Here is a 21,826-nt window from a genome sequence, read left to right as displayed (position 1 = left end):
AAATCACAGGATAGATATTTTAATTAACTTCTGCACAATAAAGAATGTTTGCTTTCTGAAGTATTGAACAACATTTCCTGAGAGAGGAAGATACAAAATGTCATGCAATATATTTTAAGTAGAGCTTACACATAAATGAAAAATTGAAAATCCTTCCTCCAATACAACATAGGCAAGAAAGAGACAAATACTGTTCAGAAATAGAAGTTTTGGAATCAATATTTAAAGTTAAATTAAATGAAAAGGGAGTTATGCCAGAGAGGGGCATAATACATGGATAGAGGGAGGTTTGTGACTTTATTTCATTTTACTCCCAATTCACTGAATTACTATCTAATGACAGAAATGAGTAGCTTCCTCAGGTTCTGAGGTGATTTTGAGAAAGCCTAAAAGATGAAGTCATAACAATAGTCAGTTGTAAATGCAAAGAAAATGCATCTCTGGTGGGAAAAAATAGTTTTTTATATATATATATATATATATATACACACACATATAATAGTTATATAAAAATTTCTTTTGTTTCTTAAGTCCTTCTAGTCTTCCTACCTTACTAACAGTAATTTTTAAGGTAAAAAGTTGGAAAACAAGAGCAAGTTGCAAACCCACAGGAGCAAAAACCTAAGTGCCTTCTTATCAACCCTTCACCTTTCAAACCACTGAAGCATTTGGACAAATTTTAAATGCTAATAAAATCTAAAATGCTTTACTCACAGTTAAAACCAGGTTCAATAGTTTTTGCAGCTTCAAGACTGTTTATTGTAATCTGAAAGATGATGTGCAGCAGCAGAAATGATAGACTGGTGAAACACAGAGATTTCAATAATCGTCCTGTATGCCCTAAAAGACAAAATATACATGCATTTAATAGGTGAATTTCTGAGCATTGCTTAAAGATTTTCAGTATAAAACCATAAAAATATTATGACCAAGAATATTTCTACTAGTCAGTTCCACATTAATCATGATTGTCCCCTATGGTTAACATTATAGTAAAAATCACACTTTAATTATAGTTTCTTTGAGTACTCTTTAATCACAAACCACAAGAATTGCTATTGCCAAATTTTTCCATTTATTTTTTTTAATTAAAGAAAAAAGTTTAAGTCTCCAGAGAGCAATTTTACATAAATAATAGCATCACAATGCTTACCAACACATTACCTGGTACTTAGACAAAACATGAATGGTACTTCTACTTTTGGGAACATAAAAGCCTGTTAACCTTCCTACTCTTTACGAAATTATTACACAGCAGAGGGCATAACGAGACACAAACCTCAGTCTGGCACAGGAGTACAGACATACTTCCAAATGAATGCTTTGCTTTGTGCCAACTACCCTCTTCCTTCAGAAGTTTTAAACATAATTTTCAGTATACACTGAAGAACTCTGTGCCAGACACATTTGGTCATAGTTCCTCTGTGATTTACTGGATGTCTATTCAAAAGCCAACAGAAAATGTTTGATGAAGATTTAGAAATGCCTTGTAAATCCTCTAGGAAACGCTCAGCTTAATCACAGGCAGCCAAAATTGCAAGGTATGAATAAATAAAGTAAACCATCAGTATTTCAGGAAATATGCATCGTCAAGAGAAAATTGAATTGCTGATAAAAGACAACATTAAATATCACCCTACCTGACCTATCTGCAGTAACAGTTCTACTTCCAAAGCTTATTAAACCTAGATTTCATACCACCTGCTTCATGCATTTGAGGTTAATTTTTTTAATTTACTGATTAAGAAACAGCACGACTGACATTCTCATCCAAGGCTGTAAATAAAGCCAAGACTATAGAGGGCAGAACTTGCAGAGTATACCTTGGAAATGGTCACTCTACATGCAGCCTGTTTTGTTCATACTTATTCTGCAAGGAACTGTTTCGAGCAACTACTAGAAAGAAGATGACCGTTCACATTCTGCATGTAGCCAATAAACCAGATTTTAATTTTAGATTTTTTTCTCATTCAAGCATAGGTCATCAATGGCCTAAACAGTTGTTGATAAAGCAAAGAATAAGATAAGCACGATTCAACAATTTTAGAAAGTAATGGACTATCCCCCTCCATCAGACTCCAAATTTTTGCCATACCACTATCCTGAATGCAGATTTTGAATACCAAATCTCTGTAATAAACTTCCCTGCTCTTTTTTTAAGACATAATAAATAATCATTACAAAAATAATTAAAATGGTACAAATGACCCTACGTATTAATTTTCTGCAATCCAAAAAGGAAGTTACATTCGCTAGATATGTGTTTTGTATGACCTATTCAATTTTGTCAGAGCTCACACAGAAAGGAGACAACCTGGGTGCCAGAGCATTACATCAAAAAGACTGGATATTAAAATCTTTGGGCCACTTTTTGTTATCCTTCTGCAGAAGCTGGCCTGGTGTCCCATCTTAGGACAACAACTTCTAAGCACTATAAAAGCAGAAACAATAAAATAGGTAATATTTTCAAAAGCTTTAGAAGAACAAACATATGACAAGCTACATATTATTAAATAATTTTTTCAATATGATGTCATATGTAAAGTAGTCCAAGGACTGCTGTATTTTACAATTCTTTTGCAAGCTTCAATATTTGATGCTTCACTCCTTCATTACCAGATCCCACACTCATGGTTTTACAAGCATCGCACCCTCAGAATACAACAAAATATAACTAAAAAAAACCTGTCTCAAAGCTGGAGAAAGACAGTTTGACAATACAAATTCTGTGGACTTCAAAAGTGTGTCCAAATGTATAGAATTCAAAGACAGTCTGGTGATTTATGAAGCTCTAAGTTAAAAACTCTTCTCAGTGCTTGGGAGTTAATAGATATCAAGCAAGAGATTTTTCATGTGGAAGTGGATTTGAAATTTTTTGGTAGAATGGTCTGAGTCAGCATCCAAAAGTGAAAAAATGCAATTAGTCAATGCACATTCAACTCCCAAACTGTCAGGTCTATTTTTCAGTACTTTTGTATCACTCCAAAATATATCTCAGTTTTAGACTTCACTTCTTACAAGTTTGAAAACAAAGATCTTTGAATTTAAATTGAGCAAACCATTTCTTTTAAAAAAGCTCTTTTACAGCTGTCATTCTTTTAAGAATTGTAGAAAACCCAAAAATATATTTCTTCAAATGCTGAAATGTTGAAAAAAGATCTCCTCCTGCACAAAGCCAGGAAAAAAATGTAAAGTACTATTAACACTCAGGATAATAAATAGTCTCTCAGTGTACTGGTAAACATGGCAGGATAAACACATGTCTGGAAATCAGGAAAGTATGTTCAGAGCAGGTTACAGTATTCCTGAAGGGCTACTCCCTTCAGGGCCTTCAGTGGGACAGGACCACCATGAGATTCTATTGAGCAGGAGCACTTTGCTTGCACCACATTCATCTGTGCCAGCAGAAACTAGAAACTGGAAACTAGAAGTATTTGGAGAAAAGTAAGAAATATTATGACCCGGATTTCAAAAGTTTGGAGCTACATCAACAACTTGGGAGAAATGGGAGTGCTAAACTAAGTGAATTACTGAATACGTAATTTATGTTAAGGAAGAAGAAGTGACAGATTTGGAAAAGGGATGAGTTTCAATTCATAGTGGGGTTTGAGTAAACCCACTTAACTATGTTTTTACTTACATTTTTCTCTTTCTACTGGAAACTTGGTTCTAAATGGCACAAAGGAAAAATTAACCGTATGCATACAGAACTGAGATGGTGAGAAAAGAGACAGCTGAAATAAAACAGAGCTTCTTCCAATGAAGAAGAAAGAATTTAAAAAAAAATCCAAGGACGAAAAAAAATCTAATTCACTCACAATTTTACAATTCCTTTGCTAAAACATATCTCAACTTCTCAGTTGCCCTAATGTAAAAATCCTTGGGGACATGAATGGAAGCTGAACATGCCACAGAGAAGGAGATACATATTGCTCAGAAAGCTGAGTGGAGGGAACAGATATGCAAGAGAACATTGCCCCAGCTGATACCAGAATTCACAATATCAATTCCGTCATTTCTAAATGTATAGGCTTCTGTATGTCCAACAAGACTGAAAAAAAGAAAAAGCTCATGGCAAAGCACCTTGGTTTGGATCTTGAGCACTGGCTTCTAATTTCACTCCAACAACTTCTATGGAGGATAGAAAGGAGAGAGAACATTTGTCGCAGAACTGGCTGAAGGACTAAGAAAAGTGGGCTTGCTTTCAGGTGTCACTGCAGGTGTCATTTCTAATGGTACCCAGTGGGACCAAAACCTGGCATGTAGGTCTAGAAATGTACCCCAGCACGTCTCAAAGCTCCTGGCAAAGGGCTTTCTCCCCTCTGATCAAGCCTGCAGGAAGCCAGACAGGATGTGAAGGCTTCATTACCCTCTTTCTCTTCAGCCCAGATGTAACATTAAACTGGACTCAAGAGGGCCAAAAGCTTTTCACACGTGGAAGAGGAATCAATTTCTTATTTTTCAAAGGTAATCCAGCCAAGAGCTGGATTAGTAATGGCATGTCCCCCCCCAGCCACAGGTATGTAACCTCAGTACAACTATTTGAATGTGTTCTAATTGGACTGCTGCCTCCAACACACACGTGCACCCCTTGACACCATGACTGACAAACACAAGGTTGGAGCGTGCTATCCATATTGTGTCCGACAACAATGAAAAATTCTTGTACATTCATGTCTACAACTGGTAGTCTTCTGATCTTTTTTGCTACCCTCTTCCCTAAAACAGTAAGAGTATGTCAGAGTTTTTTGCACACCTGGAACAGCCTCAGAGCTTCTACCACAAGGATGGGACATGGAGTAACTGAATGGCCAGTTGTCACTGAGACCTGCCTAAGAATCACATAGATTAGCTCTTCTATGGCCATGAGCCTTAGGCTATTACAAAGGATATGACATGATTGCTATGATATGGTATCATATCACATGGCAGTTGTTTGGAAGGTGCATTTTCATTCCACACGGCTAGGTTCTGATCTATTTATGGGGCATGGCAAAGAATTTGTTGAGTCTCTAAAAAAGTGAATAATACTGCTAACAAGTTATCTTGATTTTTTTAATAAACGGTACTATGCATGTCTATGCAAAGCTCACAAGTTCAAAGGGTCTGTATCCATTTGAATGGCATAATGGAGAAAAATGTAATTTAAAACTCAATTTAAGACTGTTTACTATTTCAGCAGTGTAATCCCACCATCATAATCATACATATGCTGCATAGCTTCACCTAAACAGCAGATGTAAGTGTTTGGGTGTCTTATTTGAACTTTTTATTGCTTTGCACAGGTTTTTAGCTTTTTTTTTTAATGTAACCTTAGTGTTGCATTTTCTGAATTTTGTTCATTTGGGATATTTCCAACATCTCTTTAGCTATATATTGTACTCCAAACTGGCATAACACTCTCAATTCTTCTTGAATAGCTATGTTCATGAATTTTTTTACACAACACTTTCTATTCAGATCAGAGTAGATTAAATACCAAAGCAAAAGTAATTTTTCATACAATAATCTCTGATAGCACACAGTGAGTGATAAATATTAATGTACATTTATCTCCTGAATTAGTGACATTTCACCTAATAAAAATACTCTATTACAGCCATTCAGGATTTTTTTTTTCCATAAACCTCTTCATCAGTAAGTGACAAACTTGAAACTAAAGAGGTCAAACTTCTGCAGCACACACAGACGCAGTCCCAAAGAATTTGTTTCATCTAGAAACTGAAAAATCCTAACTTGACTTTCCATCAGGAAACCTAACATCACCTCAGAGACCAGCTGGAACCAGGGTCCAGAGAAAAATCTCCTGCTCCATGGTTCCAAATAGGAATCTGTCAACACCATCTGAACTGTAGACTGGGGCAGCTCAGGGTGGGAAATTAGGAAAACATTTAATTCACAATACATGCCTTTTGGAAAAATCTGGAAGTTTTGGAGTAATATGATCTGCAAGAAAAAAAAAAATCAAAACATGATAATTTCCCATATAAAAGAAATCCCACCGTTGGCCACCTCTGGTTTAAGTGTCTCAAGATACCACAACTACCTTATTGACATAAATGCAAGAAAAAGATTTCTTATTTGAAGCTGAATTCTGCCAAAGGTACAGAGGCAATAAAAATACAGTTAGTTCCAGGCAATCATGAGGAAAATGTAATCAGTAAGTTCAGCATGAACATCAGCCACTTTGTCCACAAGTATCAAACATAACTTCCCACATTTAAATTTACACACCAAGGAAAGTTTACAAGAATGTAACGAGCCTGAGATATCCATCCTCCATTGGACAGGTAAACTTTGTATTTCAGGATGGGCAGTCAGCAACACCGAAGAATGTGGGCCAGTTCCCATTCCTGAATTCACTGCTTCTATTGCACACTAATCAACATTTAACACAGCAGGACACCTCCCGAGGACCATGCAAGATGAAAAAAATGGCTCAATTATGAGTTCAATTATGAGTTTTAAACTCAGCTGATATTGCCAGATGACTACAGAGTTACATTTGCAAGGCACAAAGAAATTTAGCCCTGTCCTAGAAAGCACTTAAACACATTCACATCTTTGAGCATGCGGAGAGGGACTGAAGGGCTCTCAGTTGCATAAAAGGATCAGAAAACAAGGCTGAGTGCTTCACTCTCAGGGTATCAATACTTGATGTGACCCAGCCTTAAAGCACATAGCTTGCAAGTCAGTGGAAGCCAAATCCTTTTAGATGCTTCTAATGGCTAATTTTCTCTAATTCTCCTAACAGTAGGCATCATCTCATTGTTTTCAACTCCCCATGAACTTTTGGATGTGAAGACAGACAATGCTTTCCAGTTTCAGGTTCTGTAAGAATGATGCTAAATGCCAGAGGCAGTTACACCTGTTACTAAACAATGTTTTCCAGATGTAAAATATCCATTGTATTTCTGCACGCACGAGGCAGCTGTGCTTAGAGGTTTGGCCTCTTGAGTGCTGAAGCAATGGGATAAAGCTATCAACAATGGATAGAGGAAGGCAATTTTTGGCAGGACTATTCTAAGAATAAAATTTGATAATGGTGTGCCTTGCACACTGTTCAATTATATTGTGCAATGTCAAGTCATTGATCCACCAAGCAAAGTATCTGGATATCAGCTCCTATTCACAAAGTCTTACATGAACACCTTAAGTAGACTCAAAAAAGATAATGCTTAAATCATCCTGAAGCTGCCAGGAATTATTTGAATGGTTTAAAAACTGCTACTGAAAGTGCTGCCATCCTTCCACTGCACAGTTAGCAGTACATCCATATTTAGCTTAATAGAAAATGCATTAATATTTCCCTTCCCCACAAAGAGTATCTTATATTTCAACATCATCTTCTATCCAGAGGATGTCAACTTACCAAAGCCCTAAAAGTGGGCAGACATCAGCACTACAAAAATACAAACCCACTTGGTTTACTCACTGGATTTCCAGCAGCAAGACAAAAGCATTGAGCAACTAATGCCATTGCCTATTCTGTAGTTATCCAGACCCAAACCTCAAAATGTGTATCCACAAACAACAGCTCGAGACTTCATGCAATTTTATTTTAGCTAGGTTTAAATGTGTGTGTTCTAGCAGCTGCACAGAAATCCTGACCATATAAGTTCTAGATTCAGAATTTTCAGCAAAAGCTTTGCAATGGTTGAACAGTTTTGTCCATACTTTCCTGAACATATCCATTATTCCCATGTGTAGCCAAATGTCACAATGTACAACTGCAACCAACAGAAAAATTTTCTAATAAATTTACCAAAAAAAAAAAAAGTCCATGATTCCTTAATTTCAAACAGCTCTTTGTACTATCATGTATTCATTTGCATTTCAAAGTGGAATATTGCATAGATGATAGAGCACATGAATTTGAAACAGTTTATAACAAGATATGCAATTAACTGAAAATTTTACTTTTAAAAGTAAAATAAGATACATTTTTCCAGGCTGTGTATTTGCACACAAAATGCTGGCTCAGTTGTACTATTCATACACCAACCAGTTTCCTCACATTTCTCTTTTTGCTTCTCTCGCTTTTAAAAATACTACAGAGCTCTAAGAAGGAAAAAAAGTTATTCTAGAGATAGACACTTTGCAGGAATGCCAACCAGACTTGGGTAAACACAGTCAAAAATGTTATGTGTAATTAAAAAAAAATTATTTAGAAATGAAAACATAAAAGTCCTGCATAGCATAATAAATGTCTCCTTACTCTAACTTCTTGCAGGATTTCCTGTTTTTCCTAGAAGTTTTCATTCCCAGAATTCTACTAGAACTGAGCTGTATCCTCTGCATCAATAGACAATACCATCGTTCAAGCTACTCATAATCTCTGTGTTGCAAGTTTACACAGGCAATTCATCCATTTTCTTAACAAAATATTTTTTCAGACAAGACTCAAAACTTGACCATTCATATTTTTTCCAGATGATACTCATAAGCTTTCAAAGCAAATAACAGCTACTTGATGTCTGCTTCAGAACTTGACAGGTGGCTGGACCAAGCTAAATACAGGCAATAAACATGATCTCAGATACTATTGCATATGAACTGAGAAATTTTAAGTCAGAGCTATTCTTTCACAGGAGGACTTGAGAATTTTAAAACAGAGTTCCAGTTCCTTCCCTTGAGGAACTAGCCTCTCCATGTTCATCATTACCAAATAATATTTCTTTTGATTTCAAATTCATTCACTGGTTATTATGTGTTAGAAGCAGTGCTTGCAACCTGGTTTCTTCATTCCTCTATCACTGTCATAAAGAGCAGGTAATTATCCAGTAGAAAATTCCTTCAACAACAGAGAGGCCAAACAACTACCAAGTAATGGGAGATGGCAGCAGGGCACGTGCTACAGAGGTCAACCACATTTTCAAAAAATCTGTACTTATTAGAGAAGAATACTTTTGTCTCTTGAGTACCTACCCACATATGTTCATGAACAGTAAACAAATTTGATGCAGGGCAGGGTGAGAGAAGAAAGCTAGAAAATTACGTAAATAGGGCTGATACAACTATGGCAAACCAAACCCTACACCATGATAATTTCCCAAGGGAGTGGAAGCTGTGGTAAAAATTTCTACCTTTGGCAGAACTTCTCCCAGAAGCTCTAGAGGCTGCTTCAGCTGAGAAAGAAGTTTTGAAAAGAGTTAAACATCAGTATCTCTAGCACAACGTAAGGGAGCTCATGACCCAGTACAAGAGCCCTGAGCTAAAACGCATTGGCATTTCAACTTTGCATTCAAAAATGCGAAGCCCTCTTGTCAACATAGAGCTGAAGTAACCTGTGCAAGGCCATGTTGCTATCTTATTATAAATCTTCCACACCATCTTGGTGATTTCTCATGGACATCTCCTCACAGCACAACCAACAAACTCCAACTATCCTCTTGACCAGCTAACCCACTCTTTTATAGCACTCATCCTCATTGGGCACACTTGTGGACTATTAAGGACAGGCCTGTTGCTAATCTTTGGTGATTAGTACAGCTGCAACTCCTCAGGGGTGAGATCGCCTTCTGCACCATCTCTATTCACTTCCATTCTATCCCCCCACCAAGAGCACAGCATCGCTTCCCTTTATCACCAATGCTTCAGGGAAGCAGAAAGATGGAAAAGTAAATAACTTTTGTAAGAGATTTGGTTCTAAAAGTTTCCTGGTGTTTGAGAACATTCTGTGATGCCTGTATGCCACCCAAGCCATGACACTTTCTTCTGTCTGAAAAAAATAAAATTACCTTCAAAGTGCTTGTTCCAGTGGGCAAATGGAAGAGAACTTGATAGCTTTTCATAATTAATTCAGTTTTTCTAAGAAAATTAAAATACAAGCTTCCTAAGAGTCTAGCTATGTTGTATATTCTGTAAAATTCTGTAGGGAAAGAGGTTGCAGGAAGTAAGAGAAACATAGACCAATAAATCTGACTCACATGCTTGGCAAATTGGTAAAAACTAAAACACGGATGACAATGATAATTAGACAGGTAAGGGACTACATGCACAAGAGTGTCCAGATAGTTACCATAGAAAATGGTAAGGCTTACCAAAGCTTGGAAATTTTTATGGAAACCAGAGAAAATGTTTAGAAGGAAATTTTAGACAATGCAGGAAACCTCGTTTTCAATAAAATTCAGGTGAGTAGTTCAGAGGAACAACCTTCTGCCAAAGGTTTACAGGAAACGTTCTCTCATGGGAATAGAGGAATCATCATCTTGGGATGTATCAGCTTTGGCTGACGGTCACTTTTGATTTATTTTTCAGTCCAGTTGCTAGAAGTCTGGGGGTACACTAGGAGCTGGAGGGGGGGACAGCCATGGCAGCTGACCTGAACTGACCAAAGCAGCCTCCACACTGTATGGTGTCATGTTCAACATATGGAGCTGGGGGAAGAGGGATGAAGGGTTTGGAGTTAAAGTGTTTCTGCCCAAGTCACAGTTACATGCGATGGAACCCTGTTTTCCTGAAGGTGACTGAATATCTGCCTGCCCATTTGAATGAATTCCTTGTTTTGCTTTGCTTGTGCATATTGCTTTTCCTTTGCTGTGAAACTATCCACAAGTTTTCTCACTTTTACTCTTCTTTCTGCCCCATGCCACAGTGGGGAAGTGAGTGAGTGGCTGGATGGGACTTAACTGCTTGCCAGAGTTAAACCATGAGAGTAATCTATAAATATATATGTAATCCAGACAACAAGGAATTCAACTGTGCTTACAGAAATCCTAGATTTCTTCATGAGAAGAAATCACAGCATTGCTCAACATTTCACAAAAGGCTTATACCAAGGAAGAGTGAGGCTCAATGAAACACTGAACTCCTAAGTGACAGCACTAGTGTTTTCTTTCAAAAGTGTGCAAAAGCCATTCATCAGACCATCCTGCAAACCAGGCAGAGAACAACAAGATCTGTATTATCACTATTATATCAATTCCATATATGCATACACAACAGTTCTCCTCTCTTCATATCTCTGTGTGTAAAAACATAGCTGTAATATAGTCTGTTGGATTCTAGGTAGATCAGACAAAGCGATTTTTCAGAAATAATCCACCACGCTCAACTTGAAAATATTGCCTATGAATTTCCTCACAAGGCTACAGCTCAGGACCATAAATGAACCATCCTATTTCCATATGAAAGTAACAGTTGTAGATTTTGGACAATGACTGCAGAGGGAATCAAACAGTCCATTTTGACCCTACTACTCTGTTTCTCATGTGTTTCCATTTTCTCAATGGAAAAAAGTGACCAACATTACAGTAAGTTGAGCCCATGCCTGCAAGCTGACTTTCAGATAATTGTGTAGTTATGTAATGAATGAACAGTGATGCTCTTCCCTCTTAGGATGGCTGGTACCATGGGCCAGGCATTTGGTGGCAACTGTCCAGACACTTACAGGATAAAAGATAGAATCCTTACCAGGCAATGACACTATGAAATCTTAAATTGCTTCTGTGAACAAAACGAATGGTTGATGCTATGAAGGGAGGAAAGATAGTGGTGCACATTAATGCACAAATCTTGGACGAAGAAATTGATTGACTTTTCTAATTATATGGATTTAACAAACCCTAGAATAAAAGGGATAATGTTTACCTTAAAATTTTCATAATTATTTTTAAGCAGGTGGAAAAAAATCAGTTTCTGAGAAGACTAAAACTCATGAAAAGGAAACTAAAAAGAGTGACATGTCAAAATGGGAAAAAAACAAGTCAGGTGTGGAACTAACTCATAATCTGAAATATCCATCATCCTGCAACCCACTGTGAAAACATCAGAAACTGTGAACATAAAAGAAGCTAAGAACCTCTGTACTGATACCCATACAAACCAAAAGTCCATTATCACCAAGTAATCAGCAGCAGTGTAAACAGTTGTTCAGGGTAAGCATACAAGAACATTAACACTCCCTCCAAGTCTCTAATCTTTTTCAGATTGCTTGAGGTAGATCTTTTCAGTAAACATCTCCCTTGTGGACTTCCCCAGTGCCTTTCTCAATCGTGAATTTCCAGCACACACAATGTGTGTATTGCCACAGGTCAATGGCTCACTCTATGAAGAACATCCTTTTGCTTCCTAGTTCTCATATTATGAGAAAAAGAGAAACTGGTCACTATGCAGCCTTTCCCCATCACCTATCAATTTGTATCTCTCATTCATACAGTCTTCAATGTGCATTTTTTCTCAGCTAGAGCCCCATCATGCTTAGATGTTTCTCAGACACTGCTGCATGTACTTCAGCTGTCCGTGTCAACCACCTCTAAACTCTTTTTCAGTTTTGCTACAGTACCTCTGGGATAGGGCAGCACTACCACTACAAAACACAGCCAGCTTATGGCTTTATACTGCACTACAAAGATCTATTCACTCTCCATTTCATTCCTTTATGTTCACATCTATTTTCTCAATATCTGCTGAGGCTCTGAAGTAATGTTTCCACAGATCCACATATCACAAGCCTTCGATTGCATCCCTAAGGGCCAATGTCAGCTCAGTGACCAGTGTTTTTTCTACGTGGGATTATTTTTCTTTTAAAATTTACTTTTATATACATTTGTCACACAAGAATACTAGTGAGGTAAAAGGAAACCAGTGCATTCACTGACTAAAAGGATAATAATTTTTTTTTTTCCTCAGAGATGCAACTGAATGTATAAAAGTTACCAGATGCATGCCCTCTTAAACATGTGATATTTATCTAGAAATTCCAGCTATCTCCACTACAGGAAATATCCTTCAAAATTCTTTTGTAACATCAGATACTTTCAAAGACTGTAAGTTTTATCTGCTTGCTTCTGAAAAAATAAATATTCTCAAAACACAATTTATCTATTCTAGTACCTGGAACTTACAGTAAGAATGACTGCCTAACAACAAATCAAGTTTGTCATAGATTAATTTATTTAATCCACATATTAAAAACTACCGAAAAGAAAGTACATGCAGTCTTTTAAGATAAATAACTGAGTTCGTCTCTACAGTCCTCTGGGATTTTATCAAGGTTTTTTCAAAGGCTAACCAATTACCAAGCATTCACTGCAAGACCTTGGCTAAGTAATGATTGTGTCCAACTAGATCTTATATATCTGGCATTTTGTCCACTGGGGTAGACATAAAAGGATCGGTAGTTTCATTCTTTCACGTACAGCAAAAATTATGGGAACCCAGCAGCCAAATGTAGTAAAACTGCTTCAACACTGAAGCTGAATTTGGCATCCATGCTCCGCACACATGTAGCTCAATTGTTGTCCAAGCAGCATTTCAGGATCCAAGAGGCCTCTGCAGTGGTATATGAGACATCACTGCAATTCAGCTGGGATTTCTCACACATCTGCCTTTCTGGCAGAAGGATTTGGAATCATCCCCTGGACAGAAGGAGGGACAACAAGCTCAGATAACTCTTGCAAGAATCACAGGGGACTAGAATAGAAGGCTGCACCATTTACACCTCTTCTTGTAGCTGCTTTTTAGAAAGGGTTGCTACTGGACCACTTTTAAAATCTTCTCCCTGTGGAAGGAAACCTAGGTATGGAAAGAGAAAGCCAACAGATAGAGAGAGTACCAATATGGAAAGGGTATGTAAGATTGATTGGAATGTACGTAGCACCATGTTTTACAGAGTATAGTTTTAGCATTCTGCAAAGCAAGGAAGTGCAGCAGAATAGCTTGCTGCTTGCATGGCTTTAAAATGGTTGCATGATTTTTAAACAGTCACCAATATTGCCTTTGCAGACAAAACATTAAAAACAAACAACAAAGAAGCAAACCTCCCAAATGAACAAAGAAATCATTAAGAGGCATATAATGTGGAGACTAAGCCAGATATAAAGGGTGAAGATATTCCTTTTCTCCTTACAACTTTACAACAAGTACTTTCAAGTCTTGCTATAGAGTGTGAGCGAAAAGGTCCCTGTGATCCTGCACTTTGTACCTTTTGTTGAATGCTAAGGGCACCAGAAATTTCAGTCTTCAAAAGTCCCTGATAGCCTGATCTTGGGTCCAACCTGAGTTATCTCTGTCTACCTCTCCAAAAAGAAAAGCAATCAAAGTATTATTTTTTATCTGTCATACATGGAGATTCATGTGGGTAAGGCAAGAAGAAAACCTTTGTTTGGCTATGTGACCTCTGAATGTCCTCTTTAGTCACTGACATCACTGCAGTAGTGTAAAGTCTAATCTGCAATTAGCATAATCTCATTGTCACTACTCTTGTAATGAATAAACTGGAAAGACTCAACAAAAAAATTTCTAAAAGTTCTTAAAACAAGTATTTTTAGGATAAGGGGAGAATGAGTACTTTTTTAATATGAAAGAAATTGAAGCATGTTCACTTATACAGATTGGTTTTACTTTTGGATAACCTCAAAAATACTGTTATGAAATAAGAAACAAAGCTTGCTTTTGAAATTTTCATGGAGACAATGAGCATGCTTCAGCATACATGTATATACAAAGTTGTGTACACACAGAAGTAAAAACCATATATTGATCACATAAACACAGGTAAGGCAGATGATCTTTTCTCAGCCTACAGTATAGTTAATAGTCTTACTTGCATGCTGAGAGGGAAAACTATACCAAATCCACTTTGCAATCGAGGTTTAGACTTATAAGAAAACACTTTTCCTTCTACAGTTCCAGCATGGCATATTTTGGACACTGGAAAAGGAAAGATTTGGCTTCACACAGCATTATCTCTGTATCACAATCAGAATCAAATGCAAATGTCATTTAGCTGTTTCACATACTTAACACAAAATGAAAACACTTTAAAATTTAGTCTTGTTTTTAAATATTTTCCTGTTTTCCACTTTCTCATACATAACACTTTGCTACTGGTCTGTAAGACTAAAGTTTAACTCTGTTACAAAGAAATTATTCAGATTCCAACATGATGTGTTAGTGTATAATAAAGTGAGGTGTCAAAAAAACAACCATACTTCTGTGAATCTTGCAGGATTATTAGAATTCAAAAAGTATTTACCTAATAATGAAGAGGAAAATGTGCATTTGGTGTCATACTCCAGCATCCTAACTAAAACTCTAGCATATACTGTAAACAAAAAACCCCACAGCCCTACAAATTTACAGATATATACTCCTGTAATAAAACACATCTGTATTCAGTACAGTCAGTAGCCTAAGCTATTTTCCAGTCAGACAAATTCAGACCTTTTCTTAATTTACAACATACTAAAAATATTTAATATGAAGCAATGTTCAAAAAGCTCATGAAAGTGAAAGTCTGATTCTAGTCTTGATTGCCAGTGTTAAAAAATTCAGCATGAAATTCAAGTTGCTAAAGGAGCTTTTACAACACTTGGCAAGAAGGATGAAATGCCACTGTATAGCTCAAGAAATCAAAAATAAAACTATTTAGTTTGAGCTTACCAAAGTTTAGGTATTTTCTTTATATTTTTTTCCACATGGCAAAGCGAAGAATTTCCACATTGGCAAATATCAACATTTCCTCATGAAATAAAAAGCATCTGATTTTATTACAGCACCTATTCCTCTGAATTAAAAACTATTTGCTAGGAATTTTTCATACAAAGTTACCAAATAGGAGGAAGAGAAAGATGTTGGGAAAGAACAGCAACAACACGCAGCATCAGCATGCATCCTCTGAAGTGCTAGTGACACTTCAAAGGAGGACTAAGCTGACTGGTTTCATACAAGCATTGGGTTTGTGCAATAGATGACAGAAAATCCTGCTACAAATGTTTCAGGGCCGTTTGCTGGGGACAACCCCTGGAGCACATTCAGGGCTTTTTGCCACATGTAAGTGATGCAACCTTGTAAGCGCGTGCTAAAATAACCATGTTTGTGTTCAAACACCACCAAGGCAACATCTGATCCCTCTGTATTATGGACAGCTCTCTCTGTATGGATGTGGGGCATGCTCAGGCACACACAGTTGCATCAGCATCACTTCAGGTGTGTGCTGAACCACACCCAGATGTTGGGGTATTAAAACCTAAACAACCTAAACACGCAAATGTTGGGGTATTTTAAAACCTAAACAACCTAAACACCCAAATGTTGGGGTATCAAAACCTAAACAACCTAAACCCAAACAGTGCTTCTGGTATTAAAACCAGAAAGAGTGCACTGGGCACCCTGCAGTAAGACACGCAACTCCTACCCAGCACTGGTGAGGATGGACCAGACCAGCCTGCTCCGCCTCGACATCCCACAAGGGACAAGCATGCCCTCCCCTGGAAGCTCAGCTCTGCATCACTGTCAACAGGAGCTGAGTTTCCAGCAGTGTAATAGGGATATTTCACTCCCTGACCCTCCACTGCCACCCAACAAAAACACTGGGAGTGAGACAGCCTGACATGACAGTAGTTGAACAGCTCTCTGGGTTTCTGCTCTCCTCAGACACTGGGAGAAGCAGTATCCTCCTTTATTATTATACCACGTTTCCTTGTGTATGTCAACTGTTCCTTAGTTACAGAAAACTGTACTCTTTCCAGACAAGTGTAATGAATCTTCAGAAAAGGAGTAAATTTTATTTATTTTTTTTAAAGCATTTTATAGTAACTCCCAGAAGGAACGAACATTTTTATTTACAGCCTTGTCTGCTCATATGTGAACACATTTCTATGTAGCCACCTCATGGTAGCATATCCTAGCCATCTTGTAATGAAATTATTGTGAACATATCAGCAAGACATGATCCCACATATTTAAGTCATTACAGCAAACTTTGGCTTAGATGAAAGTACATTAGTTATTTTAATTACAGCTGAGTCAATCTCCATTAGGTATGAATAACATTTGGCCAAACTTTTCCTGTCTTTAAGCTAAAGGAGCCTCCTTTAAATTTCCATTTGGAACTCATGTTTTTGAGATTTACATCATTAGTACAACTCTGGCTTAACTTTCACACTACCATTATCTCTTGCTTAGGAAAAATGAGAAGAAATCTAGTACAAAACAGTATCAGTTCAACCAATATTAATTTCCTAGACTGATTTAATACCTAATTACTAAAACACAAAGGATAATAGACTGGAACACAGTAAAAAGTTCCTGTTTGCAGAATTCTGAGGATGACATGTTTAGACACCTAAGGATCTCTAAAGAGAATTTTGGTGATTTTGGTGATTTTCCAGAGAATATTGGGAATAATTGCAGAGGTATTGCAAGACGGTTCAGCAGTGATGCACCTCAACCAACAATCCTCTGTGGATTTCTCTACGAAAGCGCAGGTGGCTGAACAATTGCACTGACAGTACCATCCTCATTTAGTCACTTCAATCCTCCATAATATTTATTTGTAAGTGTTTCAGTGATCATATTCACAAGCAATTTTTAGTTTTTTCCCACTGCTGCTGACAGTAAGACAATAGTGTCAAATCATGTGCAAAAAGGGAGGACATCACTGACATCACTGTGGAGACAAGTTCATAGAGAGGGGCCCCACAAGTAGATGACAGACCAAATTGTTCAAGGGCTCTCAGGCAAGGCTTTCATCCATTGCCAGTGCTCAGGAATCTTCTCTGAGACAGCAGAGCATCCAGCTCTGTGTTCACGTTTGATGGCAATTCAGTGTTACCTTCTTCCCTTGCTTAAAGGGATTAAGATCCCATTTCTCACTGCACCAACATCAGAGGCTGCTGGCTGAGCCTGCCCAGACCCAGGGGCCTGCTCAGCTCCAGCAGGCACCCTCCAATGTCCAGATGAACCACAGTCCTGGATCACAGCTGTCCTCACTTTCTGTGCAGTAACCACTAACCCAAGTACCACACCCTGCCACTGTCCTTGAGCCTACTGCCTTCTGTCCTCGGGGGGCTCAGCCCAAGGGGCACAAATACATGTCTTTCAACAGCTGTGACACTGATCCCTGACAACTCAACCTTGCCAAGCCAAACTGGGAACATTGATGGAGATAGCTCACATATTGGGAATTTAAGATACTTGAGGTCAGCTGGCAGCTGGTCATAGATTTTAGGGAACAGTGTTTTTATTTGGACATCTAATGCGGAGCCTAGGCAATACTATGCATCTAATTGCTCTTGGAATTCTACCTTCTCTCCACAAACTCCTTCACAAAGGTCTTAGCACTTCACATGGCTCATTTCACAGCTACTCTTATTTATGCCTACATCTCTAATGCCCAAACTCTTCTTTGAATCCATAAGCCCTGTACTAGCTTAGAAATTTCTAGAGGTGGAATCTGGATGAAGGAAAAGGAATAAGAAAGAAATTATTTCCTATTTTGAAAAATATTCATCAATCATTATATACAATCTGTCTCTCAATTATCCTAGTCCCCTAAATATTTCCTGAAGTCTTACTAAGGCTAGTCAGGGAACAAAGACAGCTCCATGTGATCAGCATAATCATTTATCCCAGGGGGTTGGAACTAGATGATCTTTAAGGTCTGTTTCAACCCAATCCATTCTATGATCCAAAAGACCCTCAAATTTAATATTGACTGACAAGTCACAAAGCCAAATTCTGATTTCTGAAAATAATCAGCAGCTGTCAGAGACACTTAATGATGTGTCACTGTTCATCTTCCAAATAGAAGTATGTTTAAGAAAACATGTCTAGGTTCTCATAAGCATCTAGAATAAATATATGCAGAACTCTGGAAATCAGAAAATGTCCCAAATTATCACTCTCTAAAGCATTTAGGTCCTGCATTATTGGATTTTTTTAAAAAATTCCTAATTCTTCCTTTAATAACCTCAGCACCTCTCAAATGGATCATTACAGATACCATGAATATCCTTATGTATTGTCTGATCACAAACAGCATGCTAATTGAAGTATTACCATAACTATAGGGTTTTATGCATTCAGAGGGATCCCAAGTCTCAAAGTCTGTGGAAATGCAGAAGAGACTTAGAAAAGATTCTGTCTGGTGCAAATGTACCAGCAGGCATGTTAAGAGGGTAACCTGACATGGTGCTGTTAAAAATCAATGCTGTTCACAGTTTAAAAAGAGTCTGTACAGAAGCAGGCTGTGAAAAGATTCCAGGAATGCAGCCATTCACTGCAGAAGTGTATTTCAGGTTCAAAGATTGCAAGACAAAGAGGAAAATCTTCCATGCACATGTATGTGTGCTTACATCCTCCTCCTTCCCCCAAATTCCAGCAGCAGAAATAATGTAGGAGAAAGATGGAGTCACCAAAAGTAGCTAATTGCTCTAAGTCATTTTAGGAAAGGTGAATTACGTACTAGAAACAAGATCTGAATAAAAACACAGTATTTAAAGAAATAATTTTTTAAAAGGAAGGTAAAAACAGATCTGTGTCATGCAGAAGAAATGGTATGGTGAATTAAAAGGACCTTTTTTTACCTGGAAATTACAGGCTACTCAACACAGAAGGGAAACATTCTGGAATTTGAAATATGCTTAAAGGGCCTAAAACCCAGAACAGGTGTTGTCTGCCATCCAAAATTACTTTGAAGAGATGGCATACAATTAAGGGAAACTTTGAGTCATCATGCAATGTCACTTGCTTAACCATACAAAAAGAATGAGACATAACACTACCTTATTTTCTAGAACTTAAATGCTCTTTTACTGAAATCTATTATCTTCTGAAAGAGTAAACCTCCACAATCTGTAAAATCTGAATACTGTAAATGAAACATAATGCACTGGCTTAGGAAATCAGCCAGCCAATCTAGACTGAAGCACCTCAATATATTAATTTAAGATTTAACAGGCACAGCTCTTCCAAAACAGAAATGTAAAGCTGAATATGAAGGGTGAGTGCTTGAGCTGAATCAGCATTGCTCCATTGAAGTCAACTGCACTACACTGTTCAAAGAAGATGAGAATCAATGCTCTGTTTTACACAAACAAGCATTAGCAAACACACCCAATATTCTGCTGAAATTTTACATCCCAGTCAGACAGCATTTCTCACCTCCAATCCAAGAGCATAAATGAAATGGCTCTGTACAACTCTCTGCTGGTAACAAGAAGACAAAATTTGGCAGAAGGAATCCTTCTGCAAACATCCAATGTGGGCTCAAAAATATTGTTCAGTGGAAAACCACTGAAAAACTGATTTATCTTTAGCTACCAGATGGACTCAGGAAAGATAGATGAATTCTGTAATAGAGATGGAATGTCCTATTTTATGTCTGTCTCATTACCATTCTGTATCTCTTTTTCTCAGACTTCAGTAGGATTTTTAAAAGGGGAACACTTTCACTTAAAAAGCCACTAATTTTAAGAGTTTGTTTAGGTTTTAGCAGGGAAGCACTTCCTTCAGCTTGCCTTTAAACTTCAGGACATTTAGATAAGGGAGAAAATGACTAGTAAAATACCTCTAAAACAAATACCACATTTGTAACTTCAACAGCCTCCTTCCTTTCAGAGTCCTAACAGCTGTGCCCTGAGTCCTAGAGGCTCATATTGTCACTGCTTAGAAGAATAGTAAATCTCCTGCTGCCACCATGAACAGCTTGGGAACCAGGGTCAGGTTCTGAATTGCACAGGTCCAGTCTTTGCAAAATAATTAACGTGGCCAGGACTGCAAACGATCTAGCTTCTCTCACCAACTCTAATAATAATAATTTTTAAAAAATTCTATAATTATCCTATTTTCTTGTCAGGCAATAACAACTTATGCTATTAAATAAAATGTACAAAGTCATGCAAACACAAGCAGCAGAAGAGTGGTGCAGAAAGCAGGGCTCTGAATCTCTGACCCACATCATGACCACAACAGACAGGAGAGCATTGAGGGACAATCAAGAGCCTCAAAAGGCAGCAGGAGAGGAGGAAGAATAAACTCAAGTGTTTGCTGCAGGTGAGAGCAGGCAGTTGCTCCCAATTAAACTCTTGTTTCAAAGAGCTCAGGGATGGCATCTCTGAAAATCCGTCCTTTGCGAGTAGCTAAGTGCAAGGACAAAACTAAACTGGGTGCACATTTTTAAAGTAGTATTGTTCCCAAATACTTAGCAACCCTCTTCCATTAGATGTGCCTATATTCTTGGCTGTCTGTGTGTGTTTATAAGCTTTCCTTTCATATTTCCTGTAATGCTCATCACAGTACAATAACTACCAGGTTCTTTCTTATTCCTTGGTTCCCTTGTGAACCAAAACAGTTTTAATGATCTCCCTAACTTAGGTTTGCTGAGAGTCAGCTAGGTACAGCACACACATGTGAGCAGGTCACTGACTTCTGACACAGTGTTTAACCTTTTGCTTCCTACCCCACACTGTCTCTCCTATTTGCAAGGAAGCAGCTTGGAGCTTTGAATATGCCTTTGTGTGAGTAGGCTTCCTGCCTAAGGAAGTAGCATCAGTTTCAACTGAGGTTTCAAGGCACTCTACTGTGAATAACAGTGAATAACACACCCTGCTGTTTTGCCTGGGTTTGGCTGGAACAGTTAATTTTCTTCTAAGTAGCATTTTGGATTTAGTGTGCCAGTGAGCAGGTGCACAAGAAATTTCAGAGGGTAAGCATAGCCAGGACAGCTGACCCAAACTGGCCCAAAGGATGTTCCATACCACAGAATGTCATGCTCAGTTTATAAAGTAGAGGGAATTGGCCAGAAGACACAGATTGCTGCTTGGGGACAGACTGGGAATCAATTAGAAGATGGCAAGCAATAGTTTTGTGCATCACTTGTTTCTCTTGGGTTTTATTCCTTTCATACTACTACATCTATTATTATTGTTATGATTACTATTATTAACATGACAGTAATGATTATTAAACTTTACTTCATTTCTGATATTAAACTGTTCTTATCTCAATCCACAAAGTTTACCTTTTTTCTCAATTCTCTTCCCTACTGGAGTGGGGAGATGATGCATTACAGTGAAAGAGCAGCAGTGTGGGTTTTAGG

The 21,826-nt window shown here is 37.8% G+C and overlaps 1 protein-coding gene across 1 annotated transcript in view; it reads right to left on the bottom strand.

Moving 5' to 3' along the window:
* The window catches only part of PIEZO2 (piezo type mechanosensitive ion channel component 2), a 285,705-nt gene that overhangs the window by 182,775 nt on the left and 81,104 nt on the right, over nt 1-21,826 (bottom strand). Inside the window, exon 3 of the mRNA XM_059480444.1 lies at nt 715-840. Within this exon, the coding sequence (XP_059336427.1) occupies nt 715-840 (126 nt within the window). The remainder of the gene's footprint in view (nt 1-714; nt 841-21,826) is intronic.

Source organism: Ammospiza nelsoni, chromosome 1 (assembly GCF_027579445.1).
Source record: "Ammospiza nelsoni isolate bAmmNel1 chromosome 1, bAmmNel1.pri, whole genome shotgun sequence".
Taxonomy (NCBI): Eukaryota; Metazoa; Chordata; class Aves; order Passeriformes; family Passerellidae; genus Ammospiza; species Ammospiza nelsoni.
This window is presented reverse-complemented; position numbering and strand designations above follow the sequence as displayed.